Below are 11,949 nucleotides of genomic sequence, written 5' to 3'. Positions count from 1 at the left end.
TATTTCATAGTGAGCACAGTCTCTACACATGGATGTTGATTCACATCTCCTAGAGAACAGGAACTCAGGTAACATTATGATTGCCTGTCAACCAAGTCTCCTTTCTGATTTGAGCATTGGTATTACTTTAGAAAAACATAATAATTGCATATAGGGTCATTTTTCAGTAAAATTTTTTGTTCATGATGCTTAGAAAGATCTAGAGATCACACCAATCTCCACAGTTGTTTTGGCTGTGTGTGTAACCTTGCATTTCTCACTGGTGGTCACAAACAAAACTTCAAATGTTGCTAGATAAAATCTACAGGCAGAACAGAGGTACTTGTAGCTGCCCTATAGCTGGATGTTGAAAGAAATATGGAGCTGGATCTGACAGATTTGGGGAGAACAGCCAGAACGAAAGCTGAAATCCAAATCAAGTATTCAATCAAATTCAGTCAAGTAATGATCTTCATCAATTAATAGATGACATCCCCACTTGAGAAGAGCCATGCTACTTCAGTAATTTAAATCCAAGACAGAAGACAGCCATAAAGAACTTCCCCAGTTGATCTCTCACATGATGCATCCTTTGTAAGGATCAGACTTCTAACCACTGTAAATCAAAGTGTGAAAGTAATGAAAGAATCAAAACTGTGGGAAAGGATCTGTTGTTTAATTAAGTGTCACTTTTTCCTTTGTAATAATTCACAAAAAACTGATGAAAAACAACCCTTTGAGAAGACTAGGGTGACCTCTACTCCAACCAGAACTACTCAGATATCATTGCCCTGAAGGACATGTATGACTGCAGTAGGCTGTGGAGAACCAAAATCCAAATGTGGATCTTTACAATGAAGTCTTTACACAATGCTCTGCTTCTACCTTTGAGTTTGCCCTCAGACTCACGCATCAGTTCTGGTCTGACACAACATCTAATTGTCCTGGCAGACTCAATGATTTGTATCCAGTACATTGGGTTGCTGACTCCAGATATGGCTCTTGACACTCTGACCAAATAACTGCTTGCAAAAGCAGCCTGCATTGCCCACTAGGACCTAAAAGACTTGGTCCTGGGCACAAAACTTTCCATGAAAATCTCTTCCCTGCTGTTGTGTTTATGCCCTCCTTAGAGCCCCCTTCACACATGTCTGTCTTCCTCTCCCGCTCCTTCTAGCTTACTGTAGATTTCCTGATCTTGCAGACTTTATCAGCTTGTATATTCTCAATTGCTTAGTCTGCAAAATAACTTGATTTTGATGATGCATCTGGGAGTGTTGTGCTGTTTCACACTGGACATTCCTTTAGTTTTGTTTTTCTTAGAATGTCTGGTAATGTTTTCTGGTCTCCATTGGATTTTATCTGAAGACCAGCACCAATGTAACTGATATGTTAAAATCAGAGAAGAGACAGGTATGATTGTCCCCCCTGTGCACTGACAATATTGCAATCACCATTTCCCATTCCAGAACATGTTGTCTTTCCTACAGTTAAATTCTTCTCTGAAATAAAAGGTTCCCTGATTTTAGGAACAGAGCATTCCCCAGATACTGAAACACAGAATGGGAAGCAAGATAAATATTCTGGATAGTATACTCTTTGATGACCCTTATTTTTAATAACAAGCACTTTCCATGTTTTTATTTTAAGATATTTATATGATCTCTACTTTAACGTGACAGATGAGCTGGTTGACAACCACATCTCATGATGGAGGGGCATGTTCAACATCAGTGTTGAGACAAATGGAGACACATAGAGCAGTTAGTTTCAGGCATTTCAAAGCCTCTTGTTTTTTCAATATGATTACTGTTTCACATCATAACTATGAGGATATTACAGCTTCAGATACTTGAAAAATATCTTAAGGACTTAATCTGGCAAATTCTGCTATAAGTAAGGCATATTCTATAGGTGTCATCCTTGCCTTCCCACCATGTAATTGTAAAGGAAAGCAGAATCAGGACTAATTCAAGTCCAACCTGCAAAATGAACTCACTGCATACATTCACATGAATAGGCAAATGAAATATACTGGCTTTCTAAAATATAATGCAGTTAGACCTCCACTGTACAGAAGATGCACAGAGAGCATTTTTGCTGTGTCTACCTCCAAAATGATTTCTTCTTGATAACTTTGGATTATCCATGTTGTTCCTTTTGTGAGATTCTGTGATGAATTATCTTTTTTAAGTTTTATTGATCTTGCCTAGATTCAAACAAGTCTCCCCTGGGAGGTAAGGCTGTCACTCTTCTTTCTCTGCCTAATTCCTCTAGTGTCAATCTTTGTTTGCTTCCCTGCAGAATGTGAAAGATTACTACATTTTGGGGTAACACTGTAAGCTTCCCTCTAAGAAGATGTAGCCCTTCTTTAGCTTATCAACACAAAATGTGTAGTAAGCTCAATCCTTTCCTTAAAAAAAGAAAGAAAAAACAAGCTACCATTTCAGGTTAACCAAATTAAATTTAAAAAATAAATAAATAAATAGAAAATTCAGGAATGGAGGGGAAAGCGGGAGAGTTTTCATATTTTAGATCAACTCCTGGCAAGGCCAAAGAGCTATGCTGAGTAACACTTCTCTCTCTAGTCTGTAGCATACCTTTCCTCACCTTGTGGAGGTGAACCTCAGTCTGGTTAGGAACAGAAGTCTAAATAGCAGGGGAGTTGACAAGGAGGGCTAGTACAGTGTCCTTGTGCTGGTCCATAAAGGGGTATATGTACATGATGATTAGGGAATAGCAAATCAAAACAAAACAAAAAAAAAATTATAGCAAGTGCCTGGTCCTGACTCCTGATTAGGAGACTCCAGTGGGAAACCAGTCCTAGGGGAGTTTTGCAAAACCTTCCAACACAGTAGACAAGTGAGAAGGCTTCCTCTCCAGTAGAAATAATTTAATTTTCTAATTCTCTGCACACACTTGAACAAAAAATTTGCCACATGCAGCAGTGTGATTGATCATCCTAATCCCAGGGAAATTTACAATATAACAGATGATATGAAAATCAAGTTTCCTGGAGCTGCTGCACTTAGAATCAGCCTTGTGGGGCTTCTATGAAGAGACAGAGGAGAGAGAGATTGAATGGCTTTTTTAAGCCACTTGTATTGCACTGTTTCAATGAGCAATGCATTTATGTACGTATCCAATGCATTTATGTATGTATGCTACTCCTTTTCAAATGTATTTTCCTGTTGACAAGATTGTATTTAATTATCATCTTTCTTTTGGTGGGTTCAGGGGTCAGGTCTTAATCATATTTTTCTTTACTATTCAGTTTATAGAGTATTCCAGGATTCCAGGGCAGCCCGTTGTTACATATGTGCCATGCCTAACACAAAGGATCTCCCAGCACAGGCAGGGCTTCTACCTATTCTTCTAATAATTAAAAAAAAAAAAAACAATTAAGCATTGTATATGAACTTTAAATAGAGAATACCTTCAATACGGAAGCACACTGTGTGTTCCACTCAACTCTCATGCAGCTGCACTACCTCTTTTCGTCATATCAAAACTTAACAGCACATTTTTAAGTCTCAGTTCCAGCAGCTAATCAGTTCTAGCACTCTTTGGTGTCTGAGTTGATTTTTTTTTTGTTTGGTTTGGTTTGGTTTTTGGGGGTTCTTTTGGGGTTTTTTTTGGTGTTTTGTTGGGGTTTTTTTTAAATTCTTTGTTTTTTGCAAGCTCTCACAGAGTTTTGGGATTTTTTTTTTTTTTTTTTGGTTGTGGTTTGGGTTTTTTTTGCTTGGTTGATTGGCTGGTTGGTTCGAGGAGTTGGGTTGTTTGTTTGTTGTTTGCTTAGTTCTGTTGCAGTCTGTTTCATTTTTTTAAAATGTCCCATCAGCAGGTTAGCCAGTACTAATATCCTGCTGTACGGTGGCTTGTTGCAATCTCTTACAATAAGGAGAGATTTATAATTGCAAACACGATTGTTTTGAGCTCTAAAAGAAATGTCAGCAATATTCAGTGCCATCAGCATTGACCGCTCGGCTTGGAATCCTATACGTCGTGAACTTGGTTTTCTTCAGAGAAAACCCCTTCGCCACTGGCCTTGATACCTTGCGTAGCAACAGTTTGGATAACGTTTCTGGCCAACGAGCTCAGAATCTGCACTAATATCTTGATGGGAAACGAATATTTCGGGGTATTTATTTACTTCGTCTAGCTACACGGGTGTTTTACACGTTCGTTGTTCATTAATTCCTAACGATCGTCGCTTTGGGGTGGGTCAGCAGTGAGTTGTGAAACCTGACTGTGTGCTAACTACGGCATGTAGAACTACTCTTTCTGTTGTTTTTACCGTAATAAAAAATAATAAAGTAATAATAATAGGGAAAAAAACCCTCTCTCCGTTTTTGTGGGTTCGCATTTTTCTTCAGTTGCTTCTGTAACTCCAGCAACAATCTGGAGGGCAAAATGATAAAACAGAGAGAAGACTGCAAATGGTTTGATAAATGCGGTGAAAAGTCTATTAATTGCCGAACAACAATTTCTTATATAGTTATTTTTCGCCTAGGAGACATCCTAGGCTGTGGTTACATGGAAGGGTAGTTTCTTTAGATGAATTTTAGTTCCGTATTATAGAACCAAAGAAAGGGACATTAGTATAGCTGTTGCATCTGATCAAACTTTCATTAGTTGGGATTTAGAAAAAGGCGGATTTGCCTCTATCGGTATTGATTAATCTCGTGGCAGTAATCAAGTAAGGGTCTATCGAGTTGGGAAATATTAGAATTAACAACCAAAGGAAGGTTTCGATATAGATCATCAGTTATGAAAACAGGCAAACATCACCCTGGACATCATCGTTTCTATGTGCCTCCAACTGGTTTTTAGCCACGTAGTAACCCATGGACTTAGAGGTTTTTAATTTCTTTAACTATCACCATAAATTCAGATCAGAAAAGGGTCGGTTGTGTGACCCAGACCGTCAATTCGTCTCCTGCATCTTCCCGGGAACTACAGTTTGGGGAAATCTGAGCTGTGAAGTGCACCCGGCAGGTCCCCTTAAGTGTGTCCACTTGGCTACACCGCCCTTGCCACAGCCTCGATAATATTCTTTTTTTTTATCAAAGCAAGGGCACCCTGTGAGACTCCTCTTGCTACTTGACACTAATTCGAATCTGATTAAAAAGGGAGAGGAGAGGTCAAACAACTCTCCTAGATCATCGCCACGGCGAGAAAACTTCACAGAGCTGCAGGAGCCGCTTTCCCGAGCTCGGCTGGCGCCGGGACCGCCGCGGCACTGGCTCCCTGCCACAGCAGCTCCTCCGCGGCTGGGACAGAACGCCAGCAGCGGCCCCGAGCCGCGGGGTTCTGAGTGCGCCGGGGTCCCCTCGCTGGGCTGGGGGATCTTTGCGCATCTATATCTACTGCCCACGGAAAGACAAATGGAAGAATAGCTGGAAAAGGAAGAAAAACCCCTTCTTATCTAGCCGAAACACTGATTGCTTTTTTTCCCCGCTGGGAAACCCGTTCTCGCACTGGTGAGTTTCGTAATGACACAATTGTGGTTTTGATCTTTATTTTTAAAATAAAAACCATCGATGCACTCTAGGAAATACCTTTCTTTTCATACTGCCCAGTAGTGACTGTATTGAAAAGGCAGGCGTTTCAGCTTTCTGAAAAGGTTTATTTCCAACCTGGGGATATAAAGCGTGTGAACTTAGAAACCAAAGGACGACAAAAGCGTTTGCAAATATGTAAAAAAAAAAAAAAAAAAAAAAAAAAACTTTTTAAAAAAGAAAAAAAAAAAAAAAAAAAAAAAAAACACTTGTTACTCTAGGATAGCAGATAAAATCTTCCCACGAAATTTCGAGGGGCGGGATTAGCACAAGAGACAGCTTGTCTTGTTCTGTAAAAACATCACACAAGCCCCAGTTTGAGAACCAGTTAGCACAAAGAATGTAAGAGAGAGTTTGGGGTGTTTTTTCAAAAGGGGAAAAAAAGTAGGAAAGTCACAGCTTAGGAACCACATCTCAGTAAAGGTGTCTACATTTTGATAGTGTCAAAGATGGGGAGAGGTTACTCTGAGAGATATTAGAGGTGGAGAGTTTGAGAGAGAGGAGTACAACGCGGCCTTTGCCTTTACCAATCTGTAAAACTCGGCTCACGGTACAGCGACCGCCACGGCGCTTGGGGCAGACGTGGGGACGTAGTCCCCGTGGGCTGAGGCAGAGTATGGGCTCCCCTCTAATACGGGAACGGGATAATTCGGAAGGGAGGCAGGCAGAACACGTCCCGGTCTCTTTGGTGGCTTCGTGTTATCTCCTCCATCCTGACAACAGAAAAAAGCGCTGCAAGAGCAAGGGTGGTCTGGCAGCGCCCTTCCGAGCTTTAGCAATACGTTGGCAGCCCACGGACACGCGTGGGGGGAACCCGAGCGGCCCTTCCGTCGGCTGTGGTGACGACTGACAACCCAGCGGCACGGCGGGGTCATAAATAACATCGGGTGGCCCCCGGCGAGGGGAAGGTCGGGGGCCGGGGGAGAGGCTATACGTCCCCGTCCACCAGGCTGAAGTGTTTGCCCGGCCCGGGGAGGCAGAGGTAGGGGATGGCGTTGCCCGGACAGAGCAGGGGCAAAGGTAGCGGTAGCAAACACCGACTGAGCAGGGGGTTGTCCTTGTAGAGGGCCGGGAAGGAGAGAGACGTGGCGGCGGCGGGGGGCGGCGGGTCCCCGGGGGGCTCCGCCGGCCCCGGCCCAGGGCCCTCCGCCTCGGACGACATTTGTCTCTTGAGCTTGTTGCGGCGGTTTTGGAACCAGATCTTCACCTGGGTCTCGGTGAGATGTAGCGCGGCGGCCAGCCCGGCCCGCTCCGAGCTGCTCAGGTAGCGCTTCACGTCGAAGGTGGACTCCAGCTGGAACACCTGGCTCTTGGAGAAGATGGTCCGCGTCTTCTTCCTGCCGCCAGCCGCCGGCAACCTCCCGTTCTCAGCGCCGCAGCCCCCGGACTCTCGCGTCGGCGGCTGCCGAGGGGCGCGCAGCCTCTCTTTGGGGAGCGGGGACGCCGCATCCCAACCCTCGGCCTCGCGGCGGAGGCCACGGCTCGTCCCTTCTGCCCGGAGCCGGCTGGACTCGCTGCCTGCAAGGGCAAAGCACAGCATCAGTGCCCGCCGCCGCCCGCGCCCCCGCCCCGCATGCACGCACGGCCCGGCGGAGCGCAGGGAGAGGGTGGGGGAGAGGGTGGGGAGGGGGCTGCCGAGGGCTGGCCGTGGTCCCACACCCTCCAGAGGGGAGAAGAAGAGTGAGGCGCTTCCATAAGGATCTAAGGGAATCCCTTTGCCAGCTGTGTGACGGGGAAGTGAGGGGCTCCCGGGCACGGGACAGACAACCTGGGAGGAGGGCGCAGCGCCCTCAAAGCAGGTTGGTGCGTGTGCGGTGGCATCTTCCCGTGTCCTCCCGCCGAGCCTCCCTTCCTCCTCCGGCTGCGGGCGCGCCGCGACTGCGTGTGCGTGTCTGTGTCTGCGTGTGCGTGTCTGTGTCTGCGTGTGCGTGTCTGTGTCTGTGCCTGCGCATCCGTGTGCGCGGGCCCAGCACGGCGGCGCTGAGGATACCCGGAGGTACCGCCTGGGTGGGGGCCGGGCTGCGACCCGACGTGCGAGACAGCCTAAGGTGGCTGCTGGCTCCGTACCCGAGTCTCTGGAACCTTTACTGGGGTCTTGCTCCGCAGGCCCCTCTCCCTCCTCCTCCTCCTCCTCCTCCTCCTCCTCCTCCTCTTCCTCCGGCGGGGCGCAGCGGGCTCTGCCCTGCTCCCGGGATGGGCGGCAGGGGCCGGGCTGCAGGATACTGGCGATGCTGAAGGCCGGTGGCGCGGCCGGGGCCGGCGGGGGGGCTCGGCGGCCGCTCCCGAGCTGCACCATGGCGAGGAGAGCCCGAGCCGAGACGAAACGCTCTGAGCCGAGTCGAGCCGAACCGAGCCGCAGGACTGGCGGCGGCTGCGGGAGGGCGGCAGCGGCAGCCGGGGCGGAGGGAAGGAGGAGGAGGGGTCGGAGCGGTGGAGGGAGGGGATGGAGCTAGAGGGAGCCAAAGGACTGAGGACGGGGGGGAGCGGTGCAGCGGAGGGAGAGAGGGAGAGAGAGGGCAGGCGGCAGAGAAGAGAAGGAAAAGGAGCAGGAGATAGAAGGGAGCAGGAAGAAAGTGAGGGGCGGGGGGCATGCCAAGGTGCCCCGAAAGGGTGTCCTCGACAGGCGGGGCGGGGCAGGGCTGGCTGCTCTCCTGCCCAGGCCCTTCACTGTACGTGGGTGGAGGGAAGAAAGAGTCAGATCCAGGAGAGCCCATGGGAAAGGCGAAGAGGAGATGGGATGGCAGGACAAACATCTCTGGATTGAAGGAGGAGGATGTAGGGAGAAGACTGGAAATGAGAACAAGGGAATGAGGCGGAGCGTGGCGAGGAAAAGCGATGATGGCAGTGAGAGAGGACAGGAGGGAAAGAGGAAGCTGGGAGCCGCGAACCCCTTCCCTGTGTTTGTACGGCACGCGACAGGACCTCAGGCAGTCTGCTGAGGGCATGTGCTGCAGATTGTCCATGCTTCTGTCCGGGAATTGGGTAGACTGTGGAAGAGTAATTCCTATAGCCAGAGTCACTTCTCCGTCCTCCTTTCACGTGCAGACCCTCAGACTGAATGCCCAGGGTTCCCTTGGGGAGAAAGCGATCCCTTCTCCTTCTGAGGAGCCCCGTAGTGTCAGGCCACCCTGAAATCCATACATAACCTCCACACGCTGCTCCCTACTACACCACTCCGTCACTCCACCCCCTCCCCGCGGGTCAGCAGAGCTCTTCTGTAACTTTCAAGTGAGAAAGTGCTGGCCGGGTGAACGGGTGTGTGTGAGTACTCCAAGGTGTGCCTCTGGGGAATTAGGAAGCGTTCCCCTGAGCTGTGGAACTTGGAGGAGGATCGATGTGTTTCTGTATTATCTTGAGAACTTTTACTCCCTACCACCTCCCAGCACTGCAAAGTTTTATGACGAGTTTGCACTACTCGAGGCAGGACGTCCAGCGATTTTAGAGCCACTATCAACTGTGGATCGCAGGGAAACCTCTCCCTCCCTGTGATCCTGTGTAAAGCCAGGGGAATGCTTCCAAACAGCTTTTAAGGGGGCTTTTAGTCGGAATCTCGAGGTTCCCACCACGAAAACTACTGAGGGCAAGCGAGAAGCCCTTGAAAAAGAGTAGGCAATAGAAGTGCTGACAGGCTTTTAAATATTGTGATGCCAGAGACTCCATGAGCTAAAATCAGGGCATCTTAAGGCTTTGGACTACTTTAAACTTTAACGCAGTGGTACTTGAAAGAGAGAGTTTCAGCTCTTTTTCATGAATTTTGTTTCACTTTATAAATTCACTCAGATTTTAATGGAGCCGTCTGCTGGAGAGCTGTACATTTTCCACCAGGAAAAAAAAAATCCTTCTTCCATCAGCACTGTTGTTGGCCAAATGCCCAAAATTGCTGCATTTGTCTTGCAGTCTCCTGTAGAAACTGGTGGTTTTAACTGAGCAAAATATCCATTTAAGACGCAATGATATGCCGAGGAATGGGCCAGGGTTTAGAGATACGAATTGAGAAGAAGTAGCTGAAAATACAATTTAGGAAATTGTGAGTGAGGTGGTAAAATCAGGAACATGGGAGACTTGGACAGCAGGATGGGCCGGTCTTTGCTTCTGCACTTCTGTCTCGGCCTCTCTTCCCGCTGTCTACGAGTGAGACACTTTCCAGGTGCTCACATCTGTTCTTGCTGCAAACCATTTCCCTTTTAGTCCATCTTAAAAAGCCAATGCCTTGACTAAGTGTGTTTTCCTAGAAGACATTTTCTTGAGGGGAAAAAAAAAAAAAGGAAAACTTGAGGAAGACAGAAATTAAGAAGGAAAATTAAAAAGGAGACATAAGTTTTAGCATCCAATTTTTTTTCACCGCGCCTCCCTCCACGCCTCAAGAAGTCCAAGCCCAGCCCCGGGAGACCCTGCCCGGTAACACCCCGCCGTGAAAGGTTTGTCATCCTTCCCCAGCCCCATTTGGCCAGCTTTTCAAAACTGATTTTTTTTTTTTCCCTGACAAACTCCATACAGTGAGGGAGAAAGCTACAATGCTGGATCTCCTCAACCACTGGGGCAACAAGTTGGAATCAATTCACTGGCCACAGGAGGATAGGGGGGCCTCCGAGGTTCTCCCTGCAGGGAGTCCTACAAGCCAGATCCACAACGGGCTCCTCATGCCCTCTGCTAGGGTCACCCTTATCTTCAGGGGAAAGTAAAGACCAGTAGGTAGAGTGTATCCTGTAAAACCCCAACAACCACCTGCAAAGTGCTCTCCTACGGAGAGAGTGGGGCTGCGGCGGGAGAGGGCAGCGAAACCCCGCGGGTCTGCTCCAGGCCCCCAGCATCCCACTCTGAGCCCCGACCCGCCCGCATTTGACCCAGAGATGATGCGAAGAATAGTGTCTGCCGGGGCGACGGGCAAGAGTCCTTGCCAAAATTCAACGGCTTTTTCATGCACATGGTTCCCGGGACGCGTGGAGCACCCCGGGGAAGAGATTCGGCTGAGAGTAATCGTGGCTTTGGCCTTAACCTTAATCTTCGCTTTTTGCGAAGATTAGCTGCCAGGGTTGAGCCAGCAACGGGGATCTGGCTGCCAGAGAGGGGGTCCCGCGCTGTTCATCCTCCGCAGCACCTTTCTGCACGGTCGCGATTCACTCCCAGGCTCCGAAAGGTGTCGATTGTATGCAACAGTTTTTCTTATAGTAGGTAGAGGTTTTCCGACACTGTTACTTGTTACGCTCGTGCTTCATTTGTACTTTATTTGTGAGGAATGTCGTTGTCTGGGACGCGTGAGGATACACAGTGGCCGGTACCGCACAACTGCAGGGCAGGAAGAGCGAGTCTTTTCCTTTGAATAATAAAATCCTGTAATAGAAGCTAACATCGTGCAGAGTGGAAACCTTTTACCTGGGAAAGCTTTTTACCAAAAACGCTAGTACACGCACCTATATTTCTATTTCAGCTCAGAGTACAGAAAGTCTCATACTCTAAATCTGATGGAAATGAAATCTGATTAGATGGTACAGAAACGCCGAAGAGTCTGGTTTCACTTGGTTTACAGAATCGGGCTTGTTTTATCCCCCGATGTACTCGAGGGTAAAATAGGCCCTCCCTGGGTTTCACATCCCCTTGCAAATAAGACCCTGGCAATTGCGGACATAGCAACAGTGGTCTTTAAGCCGTCTCCGATGCTTTTCAGGGGACACAAACCGAGCGAGCAGGTCCAGAATAGAAGCGCTGTCTAAAGAGGTCATTAAAATCACTAGGCGAATCTGGGTATCTTGGCGCTGCCGGTCTCTAAATAAAACTCACTTTGGTGGTTCAGCAGTGGCTGGATATGAATCGCCGGTTGCTGTTGCGGTTTCCCCCCTCCAGGCCGGGTCCCCGACGCCACCAGCCTGGAGTAAGCAGTGGTTCGGGGCAACGGGGGCATCCTTCGCCTGAACCGGGCATCCTGGGGAGGGAGAGGAGGAGAGAGGGGAGGGAAATGGTTTCACTAGCTGGAAAGCAACTCTCCCTGGAGTTCCACTGGAAAACAGCTACACGAGTCACACAGAACCAGATTTTTGGGGAGCTGAGCGTGCTCAGCTAACAACCCAAGAGGTGTTGGGACACAGGCGGATGGGGCCATGTCCCAGGACCTCTAGACAGAACATCCCTTTTCGAAACCCTGTGTTTCCCTCTGAGGTCAGTTCAGAGTCCTCAGCTAAATCGGCTTCCTCCAGACGCTGCCCTTGATACCAGAGGCGTGCAGAAAAATCCTAGAGGCGTTTTCTGAATAAAGCTAGTTCAGTAGACTGGAATTGCTGAACAGGCAAGGGAAGGCAAGGCGAAGAGAGGAGAAGAGAGAAGAGGAGAAAAGAGAAGAGAAGAGAAGAGAAGAGAAGAGAAGAGAAGAGAAGAGAAGAGAAGAGAAGAGAAGAGAAGAGAAGAGAAGAGAAGA

At 48.3% G+C, this 11,949-nt stretch overlaps 1 protein-coding gene across 1 annotated transcript; it reads right to left on the bottom strand.

The window, feature by feature from the left end:
* Nucleotides 1-6,468: 6,468 nt before the first annotated feature.
* Nucleotides 6,469-7,836, bottom strand: LOC113946791 (homeobox protein HMX1-like). Its single transcript, XM_027642566.1, has 2 exons — nucleotides 7,601-7,836; nucleotides 6,469-7,045 (listed from the first exon to the last, which is right to left on the bottom strand). The coding sequence occupies exons 1-2, from the start codon at nucleotides 7,834-7,836 to the stop codon at nucleotides 6,469-6,471; spliced, it is 813 nt and encodes a 270-aa protein (XP_027498367.1).
* Nucleotides 7,837-11,949: the final 4,113 nt, after the last annotated feature.

This window comes from Corapipo altera, unplaced genomic scaffold, assembly GCF_003945725.1.
Source record: "Corapipo altera isolate COAL_440 unplaced genomic scaffold, ASM394572v1 22, whole genome shotgun sequence".
NCBI classification, from domain to species: Eukaryota; Metazoa; Chordata; class Aves; order Passeriformes; family Pipridae; genus Corapipo; species Corapipo altera.
This window is presented reverse-complemented; position numbering and strand designations above follow the sequence as displayed.